Source organism: Pelecanus crispus, chromosome 1 (assembly GCF_030463565.1).
Source record: "Pelecanus crispus isolate bPelCri1 chromosome 1, bPelCri1.pri, whole genome shotgun sequence".
NCBI classification, from domain to species: domain Eukaryota; kingdom Metazoa; phylum Chordata; class Aves; order Pelecaniformes; family Pelecanidae; genus Pelecanus; species Pelecanus crispus.
The window spans coordinates 23,363,820-23,389,657 of record NC_134643.1 but is presented as its reverse complement, the minus strand read 5'-3'; the positions used below and the strand labels follow the sequence as shown (position 1 = coordinate 23,389,657).

Here is a 25,838-nt window from a genome sequence, read left to right as displayed (position 1 = left end):
AGACTGTAACTGCTGTAACTTGAGAATTTGATTTGAAATGGAGAGCATCACGCAGTTGTTCAATGATTTGTGTGAAGCACACTTGACGGGTTTGCCATGGAAGGTCCACCTGGGCAGGCAGAAGATCAGCAAGAGAAGGGCTAAGCGAAATCTGAAAAGGGTTGCTTATAATGCCCTGTTCATAAACCTTTTTCAAGATGAGGCTCATAAGCTGCAATCAAACGTTTCCAGGCTTCCAGTGAAAAACAAAATTTTGATGCTGTCTTTCAACTTGAGAGTTGGTGGCCTAGGTGCTCAAGCGGATAGACTGGAGAATCTTGTGGAGGAACTGGAAACAGCTGAATGCTTACCTTTTAATGAAGTTAATTCTGTCTTGGATCTCTTAGTACAGCTGGCTGGAACAGGTCCTCCTCAGCTTGTACCACAAAAAAAGGACTATTTTCTGAACAACAAATACGTTGGGAGAAATGTCAAGTATCAAGGTTATGATTATTATGATGTAAGTGTATTTGAAGCTGATATACAATCTCTAATAACAAACGAAGAATGTCAGTTCAACGACACAATTCAAAAGACGCTTCAGATCATGGAGGCTGCGCCTGGCACTGGACTCCCTGCCATAGGGTTGTTCTCACAGAACTATCCTGCAGGTGACAAGTTTGAGAAAGAAACACGGGTCTCGCTCTTTGGTGCTCTTGTCCATAGCCGTACGTATGATATGGACATCAAGCTGGATTTACCACCAGTGCCTGACAACGCAGATTTGTCCGGACTTGCAATTAAAGTATGTTATCGTTTGTTTTGGACTTAAGAGTGTATGCATGCTTTCAATATGCCGCTTTGAAACTATAGTTTAAAATATAGGTAGTCGTTTGATTTGTAATAGAAGCATACAGCGTTGGAATTTAAGATGGAGCAGGGATCCTTTTCTTTTCTGAGAACCAGATAAGCTTTTGTCCTAAAACTCTGAAAAACCATCATGTGGCCGTAGGCTTTATGAAGTTAAGCCATCAGCTCTATCTGTGCCTTCCCACGCTAGTAATCTTTCGCTTGCGTTTTTGCCTGCTTTGTATATTGAACTCCTTTGTGTTGTTGCTTACTGTTCAGCCTGACTGCATAAGCATTCCTGTCTGAATGTATGTGTTTTGCTGTTCGCGTTATATTACCTAACTTGTATTTTTCTCTTGGCTTGTTGTATCTTAAAACATTCTTTTCAGTTACTACATTTCATTTAACCTCCTAGTTCCCACTGTCCTTTTACCTTTTACCTTTTCAATGCATATAGTTTGTACTGTATTTATTTTCCCCTTTTGCTATCCATTCTGTTTATTTTTGCTGTGTTTTATTCTTTCTTTACATTTTTACTTTGTGTAGGTAGGTTTTTTATACTTCTGTACTTCTAATCCTCATTTTGTTCCCTCTGCTTAACATATGGATAGCTCTTGCAATTCCCTTAACTCAGGGTCTTAATTGAAACTTGAAGGCAGACATGTGCAAAAGAAAACTCCTGTGCCATTCAATGTGCACACACAGATGTAAGTTGTAGCTTAGGGGAGGCAGAACCTTTTTGAGTAAGTGCCGTACTCTCTTCATCAGACTGGAAAATTTGCGATTTCTTGAAGAACATGCTGCTTTTTACGTGGCTGTGATTATCTTTTACTAACATGGAGTACTATTCTGCACATACAACTCCTGTTGAGTGGGAGTTGCAGATGTGGCATATACACTATTTGGACACCTGCAGATTTTCTGCATATGAATAAGTGTAAGGGAACAAATTATGTTAGTCATAGTTAATAAAATGTTTACAAATTTGAAGAATTAGGGTCTGAATCATTTGCTCAAAAAAAATACTGAGCAGAATGATTTTGTTAGTGTTGCATGTTGTTGAATATCCAGACCTCAGATTCTCAATTTGTAGAACTATACGCTTACCAAAGGAGTAAGTTTCAAGTTTAACACTGGCAAACTTAGTATACTATTTTGATGGTGATTGTTGTTTTATGTATAGGCATTAATACCTGTAGAGACGTACCAAATGAAAAGAGTGCTTACAGGAAAAACTTAAAATAGATATAAAGGGAGGTTGGACGACACAGGCCGAGTCATGTAGAGTCACTTGATCGCGAATGATTGCGGAATATCTTTATTAGCATATGTTTCTTCAGTAAAATGTTTTCATGTATAACATTTGAACTCTCTCTGACAGGTTCCCCAAAGTATAGACCAGTCAGAAGATGAGGGATTCCAGTCAGCATCCAATCTGACTCCCGATTCTCAGTCAGAGCCAAGCATCACTCCAGACATAGACTTGTGGGATGCAGTGCTTACGTATGGACCCAGCAAACGAAGATGTTGGGAAAGAATTGGATAGTATGTGTCTGATGTTACTGACAAACTTACTATGCATCGTATGCAAATGTATGAAGGTGCATTTCATCTTAGTTCAGAATTACCTCAGTATAAATAGTGAAATGTGTATATTTAGTTCACAGAATTCAATATAGTGCATTAATGATTGAGAAAGAAATAAAGGTCATGCAGTTTCAACAAACTAGTTCTTAGATTGCACCTGTTTCATAGGAAGAGGTAAAACAAAAACATCTTTGTCAAAAACACTGAAGGGATTATGGGAACACTTGCTGTTTGTGTGAAATGCAATATTTTTCTACCTAATCTGACTTCTTATGCACTATGCAATTTATCTCAGTCTGAAATTATTCCGTATTTTCAGCTTCAGAAGAGAAAGTGGTAGTTGTAGAGCACTAGAATAGTTAAACCCGTATCTCCCAGTATCGTACAGTATTGTATTCCTTTTCCCTGTCTGTAACCAAAACAGGAATTATTGTAACAGATTTCTTGAAGCTTAGACTTCTAGTTCTTTTGGCTGTTGAGTAGAAGATGCGTCTCCTGAGAGAAGGTTCTATATAGCCCTGTTAAAACTTCATAGCTTCTCTAAAATGGAAGAAAAAAAAAAAAGGCAAGTATGGCAGGTATCTTCCTTACGTTCCTGATGGACAGTGGTGTGCCTCATTCTTGGAGGAACTTTGCTCTGTATGTTTTCTCTAATTTTAAGTAATAACGTAGTGATGTGTCTGTTGCAGTGTTATACAGTGTTTTTCAACTCTGAGCCGGAGAAGCTCAGAAACTCAGAAGTTCCCTGATCCGATTTTTCAGAGCCACTGTAGCACACTCTAGCTTTGTTCCTAGTGCAAGACAGTTTTCCTTGCTAACATTTCGACTGTAAGGATCTTAGAGTCAAATGTAGACCGTATGTCTGACAGCTTTCTTGTAATACATGCTAATAGAATTCAGAATTTTTGGAAGAATTGGAAGGAGAAATTGTTTTGGAGGGGATAGGAATCCTCACTGGGAAGAGCTAAAATGTGTTAATACAAGTCATTATAGCATTTTGAGCATATTGCTCTTTAACATATTTGAATATTAGTATAACATGGACCCTGGAAATTTGGTATATATTGACCTAATTTTCCTAATGGGAAAACTGCATCAGGGAAGGCCACAAAAGAAGCTGGTAATTCTCTGTCTCTGCACTGATGTTCAAATTATCTACCTATTTCTTTACTGTACTGATTTTGGGCTACAGTTTCATTGGCTGAATGCACATTCCCTTGAAAATGTACTATATTACTAGTTATTATATTGTATTGTATTATATACTGACCACTTTTTTTGTGGTCAGTACTGGCTGTGTGAAATTCTGAAATGCCTGGTTTTTGCTTCAGGAGATACACTTTTTTTTTTTTGTATAATCACCTTGTAATGTTGTATTTACTCTGACGCAGCCCACCTGGTAAAAAAGAGGAACCATATCTTACTGAAGCTGGGAGAGAAGCTTTTGACAAATTTTACAAACTTCGAGAAGGGGAGTTGCAGCTGTTCAGTAATACTGTACTTCAGCTTCCACAGCTTGTGCTAATGAAAGAACCTGAACTGGTGAAGGATGTCTTGAATGTCCTCATTGGTGTGGTATCCACTACATTTTCACTCAATCAGGTATGGAAGATTTTTAACTGTCCTTCTTAGTCACATCTTTTTCTTTTTTTCTTTGTAAAGCTTTCCTCTTCAATACGTTTGTTTCTTTTGAGACTTGTGGATACTGTTAAAAAGTTGAATGTGATCTAATGGCAATAAGGCAGTATTTATATATTGCAATAATGATATTATTGCAATTGGCTAAGAGTATTTGTAGTCCTCTAACTGAAAATAGGTTTATGAATACTTGAAAATAGATGTGTAAATAGTTTTGTAGGTTGGATTTTCTTTAAGAAATTAGATAATGAGTCTTATTCTGTATATTTGAAAGCACCATTCATACTCCTGAAATTTTGTTACAATTTAGTATGTTTATCACACTGTCATAGTTATATAGTCTTAGTCACCAGAGTGTCTAAACTGAAAATTTGTCTGCTGTTATTTTTGTGTGTAAATGTTTGCTTTTTTAAATCAGAATCCAGCTATGAAATACTTGAATTGGTGTTTTTTTTCCTCCCTATATCCTTTTAGGCTGCTCAGACGTTTGTGATAAAGGAGGGGGTATATGTATCTGGAACTTCACCAGAGACAATGCACAGCCTACTCTCGGAAGTTGCAGAGTATGGAACCTATTACACACGACTAAGTCGTTTTTCTCTTCAGCCAGTTTTAGATTCTTCATACAGCAAAGGACTTGTGTTTCAGGTAAAACAATTGTATTAAATCATCTGGATTTAATGGGCCAATTGTCTTAGGTAGACAAGGTGACTTTGATTTGGTGTAAAGCTGGAATTTCTGCATTCTGCAAAACTGCAAAGCATTTTAAGTGTAATGCTCATCCCAGGTCAGCAGTGAACAGTGCCACTGTGTTTAAATCACAGCTCTGTGTGCTTAGGGCTTGCTTGCACCGAAATACATGATAAAAGGTCTTTATTACCTGAAGTGTGATTTGTTTAGTCATGTTGTTCTGTTGAGGACTAAAGGAATATAATTTTTAGATGTTTTAAAAACATTTTGTATTTATACATTAAGATGTATAAAATTAAAATACAAGAACTTTCTTAATATAGTATATATATTATATATATTTTTAAAAAATAAAAATTGCAATAAAGAAATATGATATTTAATAGCTTTAATTGCTTTTTCTCAGTTCAGAATTAAGTGCAGATTTTTCCTGTCAGTCCTCTGTTATATTATGCTGAACTGTACGTACACTGTGAATTATCAGGTGACTTCATCTCTTTCTAATGCATAGAATTAAGTTAGGATTGGTTATGAAAATGTATTCCTTCTGAATATTTGATTTACAGCAATGTTAATAGAAACTGAATAAGAAGTTGTCTGTCCTTGTCTTGTTAGAAAAAGTTCTAGATGAGTTTTTTCCAGTATCCGATTTAGGCATGAAAGTAAGGAAACAGGTTTCCCTAGGTTTGTATTATATCTGTTAGAGAATGAGGAGCTCCTCAAAGGGCATTTCAAACAAGCTGAACTAAGGTGCTTTATTATACTGTGCCTGGGTACAGGCTCCATGCGTTGGTGTATAAAGAGTATAGAGGAGTCATCTGGCTAATCTGAATGTCTGAAGTTGCATGGACTCTTACTTTGCCCTTACTTTGGTATACAAGTCCCTCTTACCTGCATATGCAAATTATTTTAGTAAAAGGTTTGTTTTCATGCTAATGCAATTGATGTGAGACATAGATAGACTATTAACAGCTTTAACAGTAAGACTTAAAATGTTTTCTGTTGATACTAGGCATTCACAAGTGGGCTCAGAAAGTATCTTCAATATTACCGAGCCTGTGTTTTGTCAACACCTCCTACTTTAACTCTTCTAACAATCAGCTTTCTCTTCAGAAAATTAGGTCGTCAGTTGAGGTAAGAGAATAATATTAAATACTTAAACTTTTCATAGAAGAAAAAATGCAATCTATTTCTTCATATACACTAAAAGAAACAATATTACATGGGCATTCTTACATAGTCTTTCAGTATTTTTCCTCTATTTTAACAGAAAGATTTCTTTATATCCAAAAGATTCTAGGGAAAGCATGTAAGGTCTTTATATTCAGTTTCTTTGTTATCCCTGTTATCATTCAGCTGATACAGTAGGGTGGTTGTATGATATTCAACTTTGCTAAAGTTCATCACTGTGATCTCAGAGACTTCTGGTTGAAATTGTTACATATGTTTTAATACTGTTTTTTAGGTATTTAGCTGAACTTTGTGGCATAGGAACAACAGCGCTGGGGATCAGTGGTGGAGCTGGTGCTTCATTTCCTACGGTGATAATTAATTTGATGGTTTTATGTGTGGTTTGGGTTACAATGTTAATATTCTTCAAAATTAGGTAGGATTTTACATAAAATATTTAGTTTTGGTCTCTCTCTGCTACCAAAGATTTGACCTTGGACCTCCAGTTAGAATGCCATGATCCTTTCTCCAGTTATTTTAAAATCTGGAATTTTGTCCCGTGTTTTCAATTCCTAAAGTAAACAAAGGACTCAAAATAAGCCTTAGAGTGCATTTCATTTCATTCTAAAGGAGGTGTTTGTAGCAAGTCGGATGAATCCAACTCTAAACATACCTGTTTCCCTCCAGTGACTGTAAAGTGAGCTTGAGGTAACTAGCTCAGACAAAGTGATCTTAACTGCAGATAGCTAGAGGAAGTGAGATGAATCCTGCCTAGTGTGTCTAGTGAAACATGTAAAGCTGTGGTATTTATGACTCTCTTGTTATTCAAGTTGTAGTGAAGTTTGTTGCCTAATATTAGAATATTTTTCAACTTTTTTAGGGTGTTAAATTGCTTTCATATCTGTACAAAGAGGCTCTCAACAACTGTAGCAATGAGCATTATCCAGTTCTTCTGTCTTTGTTGAAGACAAGCTGCGAACCGTACACAAGGTGCGTCCATACTGTTCTCTGCATAATTGTGTTTAAGAGCAGTTCTGAATTAGTAATTTGGTGAGTAACTCTGCTAATTTAACAGTGGCTTTTAACATTTTTAGAGAAAATGTAAGATGTGGCTGTATCTGCAAAATACATATTAAAATTAGTTCGTTTTGCTGAATCCTCCTTTCCCTCTCTTTTCCAGCTCAGTAACAACATAAAGGTTTTATGTATGACTAGATTAGTAAATAAATACATATAAATAAGACTTCTTTCTTGCTGCTGGTCCTGAAAATTCATACCGGAATATAAGACTGATAAACTTCTGGTTTTTTTCCTTCTCATACCTGTAGTAAAATCCTGAAACTGGCAACTAACAGGTTTCTCTTGGTGTTGCACAAACTGGGAAAGTTCATGCTTACTTCCACTGTCTTTTTCTTGTGGGCTTTTCAGTAAGCAAAAATAAAAAAAAAAAAATTCTGTTGTTCATTAAGTAGATGTAACTAACTAACAATAGGAAGTAGAGTTCCTTGGGTTGCAACAGATTTGTCAAGCAGTGCACATCAATTTAGAAACTGTTAGTTGATAGACTTCTGAAGAGATGCTAATTTTTTTTTAAATAGCTATTTATAGGGATTATAGCTGTAGTCCGTCACCAGTTTACGATGGTATTTAATAGATGTAATGATACTAGAAAGAGAAAACCAAAATCTGTCAAAATGCTCTAAATTTAAGATTTCTCCCATGGCCACCCTTCTTGTTTTTCCTTCCTTCTACATAAAGTGTTCTTCAGAGAAATTTAATTTCAGATTTACCAGAAGACTCATTGAAATATCTTTACAGCTCCTGCCCTTCAATTTATAGAAGGTAGTCAGATTTCTGAAATATCAAGGGCAGGATGTCATGGCATCACAAGGAACGTAAAAAATATGAAAGTATGCTTACTAGTATGTGATACTTACAGCATTGACTCCTAAATTTGTTGCAGATCTCTATCGAACATCAATCATATATGATCAGGGCTGCTGTGGAAGGAGGCCTCCATTATCGGCAGAAAGTGTTATCCCACTCATTTATTAGCCTGAAAGAAATTAAATAATAGAAGTTGTTGCTCACATAAATCATAGAAACATGAGATTTAACACTTTAAAAGTTCTTAATCTTTTACTTACAACCTTAAAATTTAACAGTGGTTTCCTGTGCTAAATGCTTCCTGTTTGTTACACTGACCCAGGGTCTAGAAACAGTGTTAGTATTGCAACTAGTAAGAAAAGAAAAGATTAGCTTCAAGTTGCTCCAAGCCTTTTTATCTATAGCTTCAGATAATTGTATTTTTTTATTTCTTCAAAAGTTTGGTTTCACACAGAGGAAATATGAAAAAGCATAAATAAATATTCCAAAATAGTAGTTCTCATTATTGCATCTATATTAAAAATGTCTCTAGGTCCAGGGAAAAAGTGCTTGTTACTGCATTTTTGTTTTATACCCTTTCAGTTTCTCCCTGCTAAAGTTACCTCTCTTTAAAATAAATCTTTCCTGCTTATCTCTCCCTATGCATTTGAGGTGCTGCAAAGATTTCTAGCAATTTTTAATATAAACTTTGTAAATTAATGTACAGAAATAAAAAGATTGTTTTAATTAAGGCAATGTTCTTTCATGTTAACTAATTATCACTGAAATGTTCTAGATAAAGGTGGTGTCTTTTAAGAAAAATGTAGGGACACAGTCCTGTGTGTATCTTTAAATACCATTGTGAGAGCGCTTAATTGCTGGTTTTTATCCTGCCTATAGCTTGCGTGTTTCAATGTTTTAAAGAATATACTTACTCTTTGGTTATAATAAAGTTGAGAAGGCGAGAGGATTAATTCTCAATATTGTATAAATTTTTTTTTTTTTTTTTTTTTTTAGATTTATCTATGATTGGGTATACAGCGGTGTATTCAGAGACGTTTATGGAGAATTTATGATCCAGGTGAATGAGGATTATCTTTGTTTCAGAGGTACAGTATGTATATGGAGCATTTCTAATTTATATAGTTTGTGCAGTTAATTAAATAATTAAGAAGATATACTTTTATCTTTTTGTTTGATATGTAGATAAACATTACTGGACTCATGGCTACGTTTTGATTTCAAAAGAAGTAGAAGATTGTGTCCCTGTGTTTCTTAAACATATTGCTAATGATGTATACATATGCGGGAAAACCATAAATTTGCTGAAATTGTGCTGTCCTAGGGTAAGTTTTAGTTTGGGTCCTTCTTACCTTGAGAAAATCAGGTCTCTTTAGAGCAAGTTTCTAGGTTTTTAACAAGTTTGCTCCTTTATTGAAAACTGGTATTGCGTAAGTAGGATGTTGATTCATGAAAGGCAATTACTTGCTCTCAGATACTTGTGAGCTGGTTATCCACTCTACTTGCTAACACCTCACTGCTGAAATATAAATTTTTAACAGCGTCAAATTTATTGTATCCAATGCATGTGCTATATTTCTTATTTTCCTTTGTATTGAAAGCAGAAATGTTTTAGGTGTCCAGGCAAGTGCCTTCCGTTTTTCACACAACTCACACTACTATTTTTTGGTTTAAAGATGCCTTATTTACCAGGTCTTGACTCAGTTCTGCATAGCTCTTGTGTTTCAGCTCTATCACTACAAGTGCTTAAATAGTTCTGTTTATTCATATTTTGCAGAAGTCTTGTCCTTGGTAAGAAAAACCTGTTAAACTACTTTGTGTCTTCCCTCTTCTCTGTATGTCTAAAAATAAATAAATAAATAAGTAAAACAACCATAGCAGTGTCTAAAGTCTATAGGCACTCCTTCCCAAGTAACTAGTATTCTCTTTCTTTTTAAGATCAGAGCTGCCCAGTCTTGACAGAGCTGAGCAGCTCAGTATCAGATATCTGATGCCAGATATCAGGCATAAGCCTAATATCTCAAGTGAGATGACCCTCTGCTAGTTCTTCTCAGTCTGCTCTGATAAGCATTCTCAAACTGTGGCTCAGGTGTGCCAGTAGTATTGGGTTTTGTCAAAAACACTGTCAGCCATCATTTCCATTCTGCATTACAGCTTTATTAGTCACTAACGCAGTATCTTAATAGATAGAACATTCCCCCAGAATGTGTAGCACCAGGTTCAGTCATCTTCTGTCTGTCTCAGAGTACCAGTCACATTTCATCCCTTTCTGTGATAATGCCCTAAACAGCTGGCTCTTCCCTTTTGCTTAGGCTAACACAGTCCCAGGAACACAGCTCTGGGCATCCCATCTTCTGGCTTTTACCAGTAGACTGGGGAATCCAGTGTGAGCATGCTTGTGCACTCTTTTTTTTTAAAGCTCACATGTCTGTTTTCTGCGCTGAGTAGAACAGCTTCAGAGACTTAGGGTTGTTGAGGTGGAGCAGAAAGACGTAAGATACTTAGCTTAGAGAACAGGTACTCTGTGATGTGTACTGGCCATATTTTTGAGAGTTTTGTCTTGTGTAGAGCTCTCTCCTGTAGGTGTGTGTTAGTTATGTTCCAGACAGTTCCGATTAAGTGGGGATCAGTGGGGGATATAAGTGAACAAAACCTAACTTTTGATAGAAGAGATGCATTCAGTGCTGAGTTACTCAGACTCAGTTAATTTGGATATTCAGAAAAGCAAAATTTCAGGCACATGACTAGTATAAATGTATGTATCAGATTTTAGATTCCTGTCCAAGTCAGTGGGAAAGAGGGGACCCTGAGAATTTGACCTGCGATCCAAGTTCTGGAACATTATACCTCTGTCTCCTACTTTGAATGATATAAATGCTGAACCCGATGATATTAATAAAAATTTTAGATCCTGTGTGGAGGCTTGTTTCAGTATCTAGAAGAATTGCTAAGTTAAAAAAAGTATATAATGTGAGTTTATAATCTAACATTTTACAATTAAAAAAATGTATTTAAAAGGAAATTTCTCATTTTTCAGCATTATATATGTTGGTCAGATATACCTGTTCCCCGGATTTCAGTTATTTTTTCGCTTGAGGAGCTGAAAGAAATAGAGAGAGATTGTGCAGTGTATGTAGGTCGAATGGAAAGAATTGCCCGATACAGTTCCATAAGCAAGGAGGAAAAGGTAAATGAATAAAAGAATAAAGACCTGATTGATGGGAGGTTTTTTTAATACTAATTTTTCATTTTTGTTGTAATTTGCAAGAATTTGTATTTATGGTCAAAATTTCTTCATTGGTCAATTGCTGTTTGATTGTTATCGCAGCAAATAAACTTATTTAACGTAGCTTTTAAAAGTATAGGTGGTGTCTTGTCATTTGTTGGGATTTTCATATACTAAATGAGTTTTGGACTTCCATCTTAGTTCTTTGCAGCAGCAGATTTGCCCTCCCACTAAAAGGTGCTCAAAAGATTGTTAGATTCTAATTAAACAAATGTGGCAAGCTAATTAGTAGCCAGATAAGACTCTTCTAATAATTTGCATAGCTAATTGTTTTTTCAAAACTCTTTTAGTTATAAAGAGACTTTCAGACTATAAAGAGACTTCAGACTATAAAGAGTCTTTCAGACGCCATCAATATAGGTGGATTTGGTTTGTTGTAAGGTCTGGAGTATCAACTTTCAATATTAGTTTATAGACTTTCCATTTAATTAATTTCTTTATTCATATTTCTGTACTGTAATCATAGATTAATAACCGTTATAAAGTGTGTACCTGTCTTTGTGACAGTGTATTTTCAAGTGTATTTTCAAATAGAAAAAATTCCCACCTGTATTTTTGTTTGTTTGGGGTTTTTTTTAGGATTTGCGCATGGAAATAGCCAAACAAGAATTAATCGTTCATGCTCGAGAAACTGCTAGTAAAGTACTAAAAGCCATTAATGGTAAGTTGTGGTGGTGTTTCATGTGTTTTCTGGTGGTGTTAATGTAAACTAACAGTATCTTTATTTTAATACAGATCGACAAATATCAGAACGAATGGCTTTGGATGCAAAGAAACGGGAACAGTTTCAGAAACTGAAAGAGCAATTTGCAAAAGACCAAGAGGTATTTCTGTGTGTGTTTCTAAAGGCCAACTGTATTTCTTAGGCAAATAATTGAAAGAATATCTTGATTTATTGTAGTGAAGTTGAATAAATAGCTCATGCGGTACAAATAAGAACTTCTTGCAGATGTGTGCTTTACAGCTGGTATTGAGAGTGGCTTTTAAAAGTGTTTAAATATTTATGCAGCGTCGCCTTGCAATAAAGCAAGAAGAGATTGATGATGATTTCAGCTATGCCCGAGAGCTCAGAGAGAGAGAAAAAAGACTGAAAGCTTTAGAAGAAGAACTGGAAAAAAAGGCAAGGTAAATGTTTCTGAGTAGTCACCCAAAGCTTAGATACTCCAAAACCTTCATAAAGTTCTCAGGAAAAGTTCCTGTATATTAAAATTTATGGTACTAGCAGTTCCCAGGCATTGCTCTACAAGGGTAGTGTTTGCAGTTAAAAGATGGATGTGAAGATTTTTGGTAATCTGTGAAGAATTTTCTGATTTAGGAATGGTTAGTGGCCCAAAAATCTGGGACCCACTGATTTGCGCCAAGCCGATCCAGTCTGTCTTTTGTTATGATCAGAACTTCAGGAAAAAAAATTAACTATGTCTTACAATTAAAAGCTGAGCCCACAGCAAAAATGGTCACATGTATGTCAAAGCAGAAGTAAAAAGCAGATGGAGGAGTTAGATTTATAATTATTTGAATTGCTCTTGTGCATTTAGTTGTATTTCACTTTCTTCTGTTATATCTAAAAACACAACGATAAATGAGTGACCTACTAAAAACAGTTATAGAAATACATATTGACTGAGAATACAGTTTTCTCCTTATGTTTTCTCCTTATGTTTTCTCCACCTGTTTATTCTCTGTGATTGAAGCCTCTGGCTTCTACTTTTAAAAAATTGCTTCTCATTTCTGAAGTGCTAAAAAGTCATCTTCTTTAGAAGGGAAGATGAAAATCAGTATGTGAAAATCTGTAACTTAGCTTTATTTTTACCTTCATTTAGGCAGGAATTAATTGACCATTATAGCAAACTTTCTGATGATGCAGCCCGTAGGGAACAAAGAGCGTTATGGAAAATCCAGCGACACAAGTTGGAAACAGCCCGTCTTAAGTTTCTGTTAGAAGATCAGAAACGCATCGAGGTATCTTCTGAAAAGATTTAAGAAATGTAATTTAGAAAATTTGGTACATGGTTCTTAAAAACTTTTGGTTTTGTCATTTTTACTTACAGGAAATGCTTGAAAAACTTCCAGATGGAAACTACAGGAGAAAATTGGATATTATTCCTTATAAACAGTGCCAGCTGGCTTTAGATAAAAACCCTGTTGTGAAAGATCCACATTCACAGGTGAGTTTATTTTCTTACGTAAATTCCAGGTTGCTGTTCCAAGTTTCCCTCAAGGGAGTTCATTACATGGTTCATTTCGGTTCAGTAAACACAAGGTTCACTATAACAGCAGAGTGAGTAGTTATCACATTATTTGTAGGACATCTGAAAAAATATTTTAAATCTTACTTGTAATAAAGTAGCTTGATAATGTGACTAGCCATACCATGTAATAATTATTTCTTCTTTAGGTGTCTTCTGTGAAACCTCTGCATTCTAATGAGACAGTTGGCAGAAAAGAATCTGAGCCTGGACTGGAACATGGAGCTTCTGCTGACAAAGCACTGCCCATGCCAGAGCTGACAAATAATAATGCTGATCAGCATTTTCAGCCTAAAGCAGCAGGATCTGAAAGCAGTCTCCGAAGTTCAGAAGCAGCATACAGTCGTCTATACAGTGCTGATTCCTTGCCTGAATCCACTGTGAATATAGGAGATTTCTTATCAAAGCCACAAGATGAGCAACCTGTTGCCGTTGGCGTACAAGGATCTTTGCTAGATGAAGCATTCCAAAATATTAACTCAGATCTTTCTGAGACTTCTCAAGTAAGTGCAAATCAGCCTATCTTGAGAGGAGCATTGGAAGGAGAAGACAATGCACCATTGCATCAGCAAAATGAGTATGATTTTAATACAGTTCTCAGACCATCTGCAGCTTGGCAGGGACATGTTAGAGTTGGAGAAAATGTATTTGATACGGAGTACAGAAGGCCTCGGTGGAATATTCAGGGACATGCATCTGATGCCAACATTAGAGTGGGAGAATATGTACCTCATGTGGATGTGTACCAGCCACATTCAAGCCCTTACGGGCATTCTTCAGACTCCCATATAAAAATCAGCAGCTATACTTCTGAAGTTGAATCCAGCCGACCCCGATGGAATATTCATGGGCATGTTTCTGAAGCTCATATTAAAATTGGGGAGTATGCTTCAGAAGTAGAGCCCTCAAGGCCTAGGTGGAACATTCACGGACATGCTTCGGAAGCCAATATTAAGATTGGAGAGTATGTGTCAAATGTAGCTCCTACAAGGCCTCGATGGAACATCCATGGTCATGCATCTGATGCCAACATCAAGATTGGTGAAAACGTGTCAGAGGTGGTCTCAGCTAGACCTCGTTGGAACATCCATGGGCATGCTTCACAGTCGCACATCAAAATTGGAGAACTGGTTTCAGATACAGAGCCTTTGAAATCTCGTTGGAGCCCGTTTGGTCACGCATCCCAGTCAAGCATCCAAATAGGGAAGTGGGCCCCATCTACAGAAAATGATCCAATACCTCATCGTAAAACCATTTCAGGTCCTTCATCTGACTCCACAGTTCAGACACTTCTGTACAGTGAAGAATTATCACCTGGTGAAGGGAGCAGAAAGGAAGCAAAAATGTCACACGTTAAGGAAGAGACTTTGCCACAGTCGCAATCATCTGACAGTGTTCCAGTCTTTTCTGATGCTAATATTAAAGATGACAAAAAAGAAAATATAACGGAAGAGAAACGAGAAGGTAAAATAAAATTAAGTTTATTCAGTCAGCATTTGTTTAAGGGCTCATGAAAATAACTGTAAATGTTTATGTTCAAAATGGGTACTTATTACTTAATTCCTTGCATAACTTTTCAGACTCTGTTAGAATTCAGAGGAAAGAACTTGAGCTTAGTCTTGTCTCCTATATACAAGAAACAGAGCATGAAAAAAATTCTAGCCTGAAACTTTGTGAAACAGGACCTCGTGTGATCTCGAGTAGAGAACACGCATAAAACTGCCTGGTGGGACTATGGGGAAGAGACTGCTATTGGGGTGGTTGTTTCAGTGATAGTCTGTAGAGAAATTCTGAAGAAATTCAGGAGCAGATCTGAAGTATGAACCAAGTATTATAAGCAGGTCTAAGTAAATGCTGTCTTTAATTTACTTGTAATTACAGTAATTGCAGATGTGGTCAACAAGGACCCTTCTCCAGATTCCTCACAGAGCTTACAGGTAAGAAACAAAGTAGTTGTTGAGAAGACTTCCTTTTCCTTTGAAGGATTAAACGCACTGGTAGTTAAGGTAATAAGTTTCTGTCCTCTGTCCTAGTCTAGTAATCACTGTAATACCATGTTGTTTTTACATGTCAGAAAGGGTCAGGTGAGTAAGCTCTTATTTTCAGTTGGAACAACTAGTCAATTACCTGTAAGAACACAGTAAATGTGAGTAGACAAAGCCAGCATCTCTCATAAAATTTGTCCCTTTTTTTGTTTTAGGCAGAAGAACCTGAAAAAGCAATTCCAAAAGATACTGTGCCTCAGGAAACTTCATTTTCTGAAGCTAATGCTCCCAAGACTAAGGAGAAAGAAGGGGGAGAGGAAGATACATGGAAGAAAGAACAAGCTTATTTGAAAGCCTTATCGGATCAGTATTGTATTGAAAAATATCAAGATAGTTATGATTTGATGTGTGAGTAGAACTGTTGGAACAGTAGATCAGTAGAAGATGTGGTAAACTTGAGCAAGAAAGCTGAGTGCCAGAAAAAATACCTGAATTACCAGTAAATTACCAATATTACGAACTGCAGTAGCTAAACAATTTGCTTTTAGGCACAAAGATGAGAAACACATTTTGACACGTTATGATTTTCTAACCTAGAGGGGTTTGTAGAGTTTAATAGAAACAGATTATCAAATTGGTTAAATATAAGAACTTACAATGTTTATATATTTTTAAATTTAGCAGAACTACCAGTTTCTCATCTCTTGCATCATGTGATACCAAGATCGTACACTTTTCCTGTGGATCCTACGGTACAGTCAGCAACAGATGAAACAGCTGTACAGCTGAGTGAGCTCTTATCTCTGCCAGTGCTGATGAAACGTTCCATTACTGCTCCACTTGTATCTCAGTGAGTATTTGTTAGAAATAGTGAATCCATAATTTAGCAATTAATGTCGTGTTCTTTATTAGTTCTTTTTTGAGACAAGAGTTGCTCATAGATCTGTTCTCTTAAATTTTCTCTTTGCTCCCAGAAGTGGTTCAGTGGGTAGTCCATTACTGACTAAAAAGTTCAGATTTACATTATAAATAGTAACATAAACTTATATTTTTATGTGTAAATTAAAAATTTGAAGGTCTATTTGAAATACAAGGGCTTGGAAGGAAGTAGATTATGCAGCAGTGGTTTTGACACCATGGGTTTCCTTGTTCTTGTAGAAAGGAGGTGTATTATTTATAATTGTGCTAGTTTTTATTTGTCAGATGAAAGATAAGGGGAAAAAAAAAGAAAAATCTTTTATGTAGAAGCTCATGCATATTGTTCAGGATATATTTTATGTCCCTATGGGAACTCCAGCTTCAAGGCTGTTTTGAAGTTTAATAGAAGCTGTTCTTGTTGCTTTTGGACTGTACAGGGAAATCACATAAATGTTGGACCATTTCTTAGTATATCTAATGGTATTTTAAAGAGAAGTTTTTGTTATTATGTACAAGATTAGCTTCTGTCATGAAAGCAGTTATTCACAGATGTGTTGAAATGCTTCCTGTTTTGAAATCTACTTTCTTGTAAGTTTGGATTTCCATTTACTAACTATGAGTATGCTATACTCAAAGTTTGGTGCAACGTAGAAAGATGTAATTATCTAACTTAGTTTTAAACATCCAGATTGGCTACCAGAACAATCTGTATACAGATTCATGTATTCAGCAAAGCAAAGTAAGTGAGCCTGAGTTGCGTACTGGCAGAATTAGCCTATGCCTGATATGCAAGTTAAATTATTTAGAGCTAGTTTGAATACCTACACTACACTGCAAACTGTAGTGTAGACCTGCCCTCAATATCTAGTGTTAGAGTTTTACCAATTAGGATATTCTTCTCAGGGATTTAATAGTCTTTCTTAATCTGTTTGTGTAGGTGACAGAGATAAGACAGAAGACTATTGATAAAATGTTGCTCCAGGCCCAGCAGCATGTTCTAAAGATCATTATATGTAGCCAGTCTTAAAATACTTCCACAGTACCATTCAAAACCCAGTTATCTGAAGTGGTAGGTTTTAATTCTGGTATGTTTTGGATGAAGGCTTTTTTTGTCTCTCTTTTTTTTTTTTTTTTTTTTTTTTTTGCTTATGTGAATATCATCCTGTCTTGGATATCAGTTAAGTACTGGAGCATTAATCTGATGTAGCCACAGCTGAACGTTAACAGTAAGGAAGGAGTTGCTTGTAAGAATAATACCTTTTTTGTGTTTTTATTCTTAGTGTTTCTCTTGTGAACAAAGCAATAGTTGATTACTACTTTGTGGAACTGAATGTAGAGAAGCATTTTGAAGCACTGAGACACTTTTTGTTAATGGAAGACGGGGAGTTTGCTCAGTCACTCAGTGACCTGTTGTTTGAGAAGGTATTTGCTTTGTCTTAACCCTTGTTTTTGGGTTGTCTGCTTTTGCTTGACACCTCTGGATTAATTTAGATGGGAATGAGGGAATGGTGTGAATTAGAATCCTGGCTTGTGCTGTTTTCCTTGAAGTCTTGTAGCAAGGAACTCTGTTAGTGTTGTAAGGACTGAGGCAAAAGAAGGTCGTTGCTGGGAGGGGATGCCCATGCCCAAGGAAGTCCCAAGGAAGAGAGTAGTATTTCCTACTGCTAATGCCAGCAATAGAGAGACTACAAGGATGTGGCACATTGGGGATAATAATTTCAGACTGTGACAGATAAGTAGTCATGGAAGGGTATTTCACTCTTCCCTGTGAAAACTGCTGCACTATTGCTCTGTCCCCTCCCACCTGCTGGCAGCAAGCCTGGAAGAGCCTGTTGCCATTTGCTAAAATGCAGTGGAAAGGCCTGTGTTGCAAAATACCTACTCTTACCTCAAATATCCTGTAGAGCAGAGGGGAGAGCATCTGAAGAGAGTGCTGGGCCCCCCTGATGAAACTGTATTGTTGTTACTTACCCCTGTGTTCGTGGGGAAAACAGCAAGGTAGGCAGGATAGCCTGTGTTGCCAGTGGAGATACGTGGCTGTAGGATAGTTAATGCTTTAGACCCAACTGGGGAGAGCACTTGGGGGTTTAGACTCGATGAATAGCTTTATTTGTAAACCTCTGAGGGTGCTGAGTTGATGAGATAGGCGGATCGGAGTCAGATAGATAGTACCAGTCCTGTCGCTGGCTTTCTGCCCCACTAAGGCCTAAAGGCTGTATTCCCTGCAGTAGGGATGTGTAGCAGTTCCTGAACCACAGCAAACTGCAGTGCAACGTATCAAAATAAATCAGTACAGGTGTGAGATTACCTTCATGCTGTCAATAGCAAATAGTTCAGAAGTTGCTTCTTATGCCGTTTTATGTGTCCCTACGGCAGAAGTAGAAACTTCCACTCAGAATGGTGGAGCAAGGTGGGATAGTCACCACTTTACCATTCTGCTTTAATTCACCTGTGTTCAGGAGCCAAGACTATTTATACTGTGTAATTAGGATTTTTTTTTTTCTTTTACCCCTAGCTTGGATCAGGACAAACACCTGGTGAATTGCTGAACCCACTGGTTCTTAATTCTATCCTAAATAAAGCATTACAGTACAGCCTTCATGGTGACACCCAGCTTGCTTCCAATCTCTCTTTTGCCCTCAAGTACCTTCCAGAAGTGTTCAAGCCCAATGCGCCTGATGCTCTGAGTTGCTTAGAGCTAAGGTACAAGGTAAGAAAGCATGGAGAATGGTAGTAGTACTGCAATTATGCCATGGTTCTTACGTACTGTGGTAGAATGAATATGTTCTTAATAATGGAATACCTTTAAGAATGGAGTCAAAACATTACGTAATGGAAATTACCGGTTTTACTTAGCCTGGCCATTGCATTAGATTATTAAAATACATATATTAATTTGTATGTCCCTGAAATACTTGTATCTGAAATATTCTTATAATTTCTAGCACAAAAATGTTGTATGATCAGTACTGTTATTTCTTTTAGGTTGATTGGCCTCTGAACATTGTCATTACTGAGAGCTGCATGAATAAATACAACAAGATCTTCTCCTTTTTGCTTCAGCTGAAGCACATGGTGTGGACTCTCAAGGATGTTTGGTTTCACTTAAAACGCACTGGTAAGTCTAATGAGTGAACTAGAGAGCATCCTGTTTAAAATGCTTTTAGCATGCTGTGCTAGACAATTGCTTACGAACATTCATGTCAAGCTTCAAAAGCCACAATTTTTTAAAGAAACTTCCTGGCATTTTAAACAGACTCTGCTAACAAAAACCTCATACCTTTAAAAATCCTGATTTTAGACAGTCTCCATGGGTGCTGATGATAATATATTTCTGGTTTTGTTTTCAGCTTTAGTGAGTCATGCATCAAATTCCGTTCAGTTTCGACAGCTCCAACTGTATAAACATGAAATGCAGCATTTTGTGAAAGTTATTCAAGGTTACATTGCTAACCAGATTCTTCATGTTACATGGTGTGAATTTGGAAACAAACTGTCTTCTGTAGGCAACCTGGAAGAAATTCACAGAACACATGCTGAATACCTCAACAAAGCAATCTTCAGGCAAGCTACCATACTTATTTTTGCTTCAAATATTTAGGTTAATGGAGCTGCCAGTCTAGCCTAACATATTTGTGCAAAAGTGACTTCTACCTGACATAATAAGTAGTCTTTACATATGAGTGTTCTTATGTAAGGGAAACAAACTTCATGGCACGTTATGACGTCCACACTTTGATGCTTTTCCTCAGCTACCTAGCCTCTTCGTTTCCCCAGACTCCTTTGGAGCTGCTTCCAGCTCCTGCTCACCCTGCCTCTGCAAGCTTCAAGTCCACTCAGGACAGCTCTAACCTGAAGACTAAGGGCGCACTTGCTGCAGTTCTGTTTTTCTTTCACCCCATCCTTGTCATAGCCTTTGTAAATGAATGCTGTTTTGTTCGGCATGAGTAGTGTGCACAAGTAAGCCTAGCTCAGGGATTGTAAAATGCTTCTTCTGTACATTATATATACCTTTAATATATGTGCAGTGACTAGGACTGGACTTTGAAGGAACAAATGTGACCTGATGCCTCTGTCCAGATTTATGAACAGTGCAAGAGATATCTGTCTTTTAGGAATCATAAGCTCTTAGCCCTTTGGTTACTGTATATGAGGCAGAAGGGTGGTGTGAATAAGAGGAGAGAAGCTAGGGTTTATTTGGTTTCTTAAAAAGTATGCACTGGAATGATAAAGTGGGGAGATGGAGGGGAAGAGATGATGAAGAACAGAAATTATAAACAAGAAAAGAAATCTGTTGTTTCATGTCTCCGTCTTTCAGTTTTAATAAGAAAAAACTTGGCTAAAGCTGCTGTTTGGATACCAGGTGATGCAATGAGAGGGGATTAAAGTTTAAGGAAACCCAGAGCATCATAATGTTTTTAAACATCATTTCTTTTGCAAATGCAGATGTCATTCTAGAAATCAGATACACCAAAGCAAATACCAGATTCTTGGAAGTGCAAGCAAATTATGTTAGGCTTAGGCACATTTTTTAAAATCACTATTACAGTTGGCTGCAATCTTGGGGATTTTTTTTTTTTTTAAAGCAATTAAAGAGGAAACCTAAAGTATTGTCACCCCTTTGTATTTTTCTTCCTACAACCAATAAACTATGTCAACTAGATTTCTAAAGTTGTTTTTGTTCTGTTAGGGGTCTGTTGACAGAGAAGGCAGCCCCGGTGATGAACATTATACACAGCATCTTCAGCCTCATTTTGAAGTTCCGCAGCCAGCTGATCTCTCAGTCATGGAGCTTCGATGCAGGGAAGCAAATGGCTGTTCATCCCAACTTTGGTCTGATGCAGCAGTCATACAATACCTTCAAGTATTACTCCCACTTCTTATTCAAAGGTAAGAAATTGCATACATTCTAGATAGAAGAAAAAGTCAACTGACAACTGAAAAAATTACAAAGAGGTTTTAGAAGTATAACGTAAGAGTAGGAAGATGTGTGTCCTTAGCATGTGTTAGAAAATGTAGTTCCCAAATGAAACTGCATTATTGTGGTTTGCAAAGATCTGCATATCCATGAATTAAAATGTCCACACAAGAAATCTAACAGATATCCCCAAACTGACCATAAGTTTTTGCTACTTTGCAAAACAAGTATTTTGTATGTAGCTCTAGCAAATGTGCTTACATTTTACTTTTCTCTGGAATTGAGTTCTGGAACTTTTTATTGGCCGCAATGAGAGATAGTTAGATACCACTTAGAAGTAATTTTAGATATATCTGCATCAGTTGATATTACCATTGTTACGAGATTTGAAAATTCTGATTCCCATGTTGGACTAGAGCTTAGAGAGCCTCTTAGCACTAATTGGAGCTTATATCCAGTGCTCCAGGCAAGTGTTTTTCAGCTGCACAGATCATTTGCCAAATGTTCTTTCCTTAACACAATAAAATTTCTTCGCACTGTCAGCTTAGCCTGTAATGTGAAGAAATGGTTGATCTGTCTTTCCTCTCCATTTCTCTTTCAGATCTTGCTTGTGTTTTTAGTAGAAGTTACTTATTGTTCCCCTGAGTACAAAGGTGGTTCATGGGGATTGGGTTTGGTGTTTTTTTTTAAAATCCCTTAAATCCTGAAGGAAGTGCAACTGTTTTCCTTAGGTCTATTTTCTAGAGTATTTTCTAGTTAGACTATATTCTTCAGGAAATCAGCTGCCCTTTTTATTCTTTAAGGGTGTCCAAAAATGGTGTCAAAGGACCAAAACCAGATATTTCAGGATGAGTTAGAATGGCTGCTTCCAAATTCTACAGGAAGTCAGAACACCACTGGGAGCCACCTAAGCCCATACTACGAGATCTATGGTTGCTTCATGGACAGAGATTAATAGACCATTCCGTAAGGAAATTTGCCAAGTGACCTAGTTCTTTACACCCTCTTTATTAAGCACCACAAAACAAATGCGTGCTTGTTCATCTACACTTGTTCCTTCAGTCACCGTGTATTAAAATGCTCTGTTTCACAATGGGTTGATCCAGAATCCATTGAAAGCCAATACAAAGTAGTCTGGACTTCAATGGCTTTGGCTCAGGCCCTAACTTCTAACTGTACACTTTCCCTTCTTCCTTGCATGTTACTGCTGCTTGCTAATTCCCTTTATACTGGTGCATGGGATGTTTATGAGCTTAGGGAGTTTCTATTGCCTTTTTTCCTTTGTTACTAAGGATGTTTAGAGCAGTTGGTTTGTTCATTCATAGAGCTTGAGGGGTTTGTCCCAGGAGTTCCTCTTTGTTTTTTCTTTCTCACAATGGACTTTGTTCAAGAAGACTTCACCAGAGCTTCTTCTTTCACAGAGGTCACCAGGGGACCTAAACATGCTTCCTGGTCAGTTGACATTATGATAGGAACATACTGTCTTACTGTGAAAGCAGCTTGAGAAAGCATTTCTTTATTAGAATAATGCAGCTTCACTTAGAACTGACATGTAATCCTTCTCTTCCATCTTCTTTGAAATACTTTGTAATTCTAGAAAGAGATACTGGACCTTTCTTATGCACAAACAGACATGTGTTTCATTGTTTTCAAATTTCTGCATTAGGCTTCTTTTTTTTTTTTTTAAATTAAAATGCACAGATACTGTCAAGACTGACTTTAGAATATTAATCTTAGTTGAAGCTTATTTTATTTTTCATTTTTGTTTTTCTTCCAGTGGTAACAAAGCTTGTAAATAGAGGATACCAACCACATTTGGAGGACTTTCTACTGCGAATCAACTTTAACAACTACTACAAGGATAACTGAACTCTATAGAGTAAGGATCACCAATAGCATGGTAAAACAGAAACAGATAACCCTATATGCTTATGATTTATAGAAGCTTATGCAAATGCCATGCAAGAGGCATTTTTCTTCAGTGAAATAACCTGCCATCTAATAGCTTGAAGAATATAACCACCACGTACATAAAATCCACCACACCTACCTGGTTTTTGATCTACTGAGAACTGATGTTGTCACTATTGCAAGGATAGAAAAGCTGAGTGCCTGGTCTTAACAGGGGAGAGGGTGCAAAACTGTATATCTGTGAATGTGTAAATGTTGTATTTTCAGTGTTGTGAATTTCCTCCAATGTAAATACACGTATGTGAAATAAATTAACAGATACTTTCTAAAACTGTGGAGAGATGAGCATGAGGTACAGATATTCAGAAGACATGAATACCTATTTGATGTGGTTTATTTTGAAACTGATATTAATTCTCAGTCTAAAAATAACTAATTTCTTCAAGGCTATTAGTCACAGTGGAAGAGGGCATGATAAAAACACCTTGCAGGGAGGAGATCTGCTAGGAGAGACACTATTTGACTATTCAAGCAGTTGGTAATTATTGGATCACTTGTGACAAACTTTTAGTTTCCTTATCCCTGATTTAAGCTATACACCTTATTTTGTGGTGATGATGTAAAACACCTAAAATGGAAATTCAGCATCACTAAAGTGAAACAAAGCTCTGATTCCAAATATATTCTGACTATTGCTTTCAACAGCAGGATCACATTTTCAGTTTGCTAATGATTTTCCTTCCCCTTGATGTTTTCTTCTTTTCCTTTCTATATTATGAAGTTAAAAGTTCAATTGTCTGTTTTCACGGTACAAAAATACTGTAGAGAGACATTCGGCTTTGAAATTTTCAGCTTTACAATATGTTGGTTTTGAGATCCTGAAGTCACTTAAAATGTGGATGTATTCCTCAGGAGCTCGTTGTCTGATTAGTGGCCACCTATTTAAAAGGACAGGCACAGCTAACATGTTACCCATACTGTGGAATAGCGAATACGATTATTTTCTGATGATGTGTAGGTAGTTTTATGGTTTGGGTTCTTTTCTGGTTTTTTTCCTTCCTGAAATAGAAATGAAGCATTAGAGTCAGAATATACCAACTGTAAAGTTGACCTGAGTGCTTCTGCTCTGGTACCAAAGTCAGTATAAAAATGTGGTAATGCACATCTCTGCCATTCCTTTATCAGTGCTATATTTTAATTAGCTAGCTTCCTTCTGGTCTACAGAATAGGAGATTGAAGGAGCAAGTGGCTGGCAGCTGGAGCTATTCTGTTGCCGGGGCAGGTGGAGAGCTGTTTGTCTACCTAACTTGCTCGCCAGGAACTTGGAAGTCCAGGTGCGGATGTGCAAGCTTGCCCTCTCTTGCAGACCGATGCCTTGTCGTGAGGCATGACTGCCCACTAGAGAGCAGCCACGCAGCTTCTGCAGGGAGCAAGGAGCTGATGTTTGGGTCCTTGGAGCTTGGCACTGCAGTCTAACTGTAGAAAGATGAAGTTTCAGCTTTCCCATGAACCCTGTGTAACTCCTGGAGGAAGGGCACACCAGCTGCCTGCAGTCACCTCTGTGAAATGCCTGAAGTGCCTTAGATGGCCATTGACATAGGCAGCAAAGAGAGGGTAGAAAGAGGGAAGAGGGAAAATGGGATGCAGAGCACCTAAATTAAACCCCTGGTACCATTATACAAGAGGAGCAGCCTTCCCTCTGTTGACTTCTAAAGGAGTCCTATATGGTGAAGGAAAAGGAGAGCAAGATTAGCAATAAAAATCAGACTTCTGAAATGCAAGCCGTGAGTACTGCTTATCGTCAGCCCACTGCATATTAATGCAAGATTCCTTTGTATGGTGTGACAGAACTAGCCTGCCATTGCTACACTTGTAGCATGCGTCATCCCTCCTGTTGGTGAAAGATACACTAAACTGCCCTAAAACAAATAGGTCCTCTTAAATTTAATCTGATGTGCCTTATTTTTTCCTAATCCTGTGTACTCTTGCCATCTTCATATTTCTAATTTTCAAACATTTATAAAGATAATGATATTTTTTGGGGGGGAAGGGGGGGTGGCCTTGAGAGAGCTGTTCCAACCTCAGCTCTTCTGCGATCCTTCTGGTTCAGCTTAAATGCTGCTGCTTGAATTTGTTTGCCTCACACCCAGCTGTGTAATGCTGATCATTTTACCAAATGCATCCTTTTTCATACACCTTGTGAAAAGTCTAGCAGCAAAGTTAGGACTTTAGGTGCAGTCTTGCAGCTATGAACTGCTTCCTTACAGACAAAAGCCTTCAGAAAAAAATGAGAGCAAAGTATGGAAATTAAGAAACACACACCACCCCACCCCACCCCCCCCCCATTTTTGTTGCTGAGCACGATGTTATATGGCATGGAATAGCCCTGGGTTAGCTGTGTCCCCTCCCAACTTCAGGGGCAGCGTGAGAGGACGGAACAGCCTTGAGAGAGTGCAAGCACCCCTCAGCACTAGCCAAAACACTGCTGTGTTATCAGCCCAGGTTTAGCTGCAAATCCAAAACACAGCCCCATACAGGCTGCTATGAAGAAAGTTAACTCCATCCTGTCCAGGCACTGCACAAAGTAAAACTAATTTTGATTTCGCAGATACTGCTTGTTGGGAAAGGGCAGTTAGGAAATACCAAGAATGACCTCAAACTAGAAAAACTAATGTGTACTTTCAACTTTGTGATGCTATGTGAGCTCTTCAGTATAGAAGTGAGTATAGTGGCTCCTTGCTTTTCTGCACAGTAAACCGTTTAAGTGCAGTGGA

The 25,838-nt window shown here is 37.3% G+C and overlaps 1 protein-coding gene across 1 annotated transcript; it reads left to right on the top strand.

The window, feature by feature from the left end:
* The first annotated feature begins 31 nt into the window (after positions 1–31).
* TUBGCP6 (tubulin gamma complex component 6) lies at positions 32–22,108 on the top strand. The gene is made up of 26 exons (XM_075710736.1): positions 32–784; positions 2,210–2,373; positions 3,807–4,017; positions 4,528–4,701; positions 5,756–5,877; positions 6,014–6,052; positions 6,209–6,284; positions 6,794–6,903; positions 8,797–8,888; positions 8,986–9,125; positions 10,838–10,987; positions 11,666–11,747; positions 11,822–11,910; positions 12,096–12,211; positions 12,907–13,045; positions 13,135–13,251; positions 13,482–14,796; positions 15,214–15,269; positions 15,533–15,725; positions 15,999–16,167; positions 17,516–17,657; positions 18,751–18,945; positions 19,221–19,353; positions 19,586–19,799; positions 20,926–21,125; positions 21,957–22,108. Exons 1-26 carry the CDS (start codon positions 38–40, stop codon positions 22,106–22,108), a joined length of 5,337 nt encoding a protein of 1,778 aa, XP_075566851.1. The 5' UTR covers positions 32–37.
* Positions 22,109–25,838: the final 3,730 nt, after the last annotated feature.

What these genes read in the sequence shown, in the direction of transcription:
- TUBGCP6 (XM_075710736.1), top strand. Translation starts at nt 38, where the DNA reads ATGGAGAGCATCACGCAGTTGTTCAATGATTTGTGTGAAGCACACTTG. An exon ending in AATTTGCAAAAGACCAAGAG is followed by an intron (nt 11,911 to 12,095) that starts GTATTTCTGTGT and finishes ATATTTATGCAG; the next exon opens with CGTCGCCTTGCAATAAAGCA. An exon ending in GTTTCACTTAAAACGCACTG is followed by an intron (nt 19,354 to 19,585) that starts GTAAGTCTAATG and finishes TTTTGTTTTCAG; the next exon opens with CTTTAGTGAGTCATGCATCA.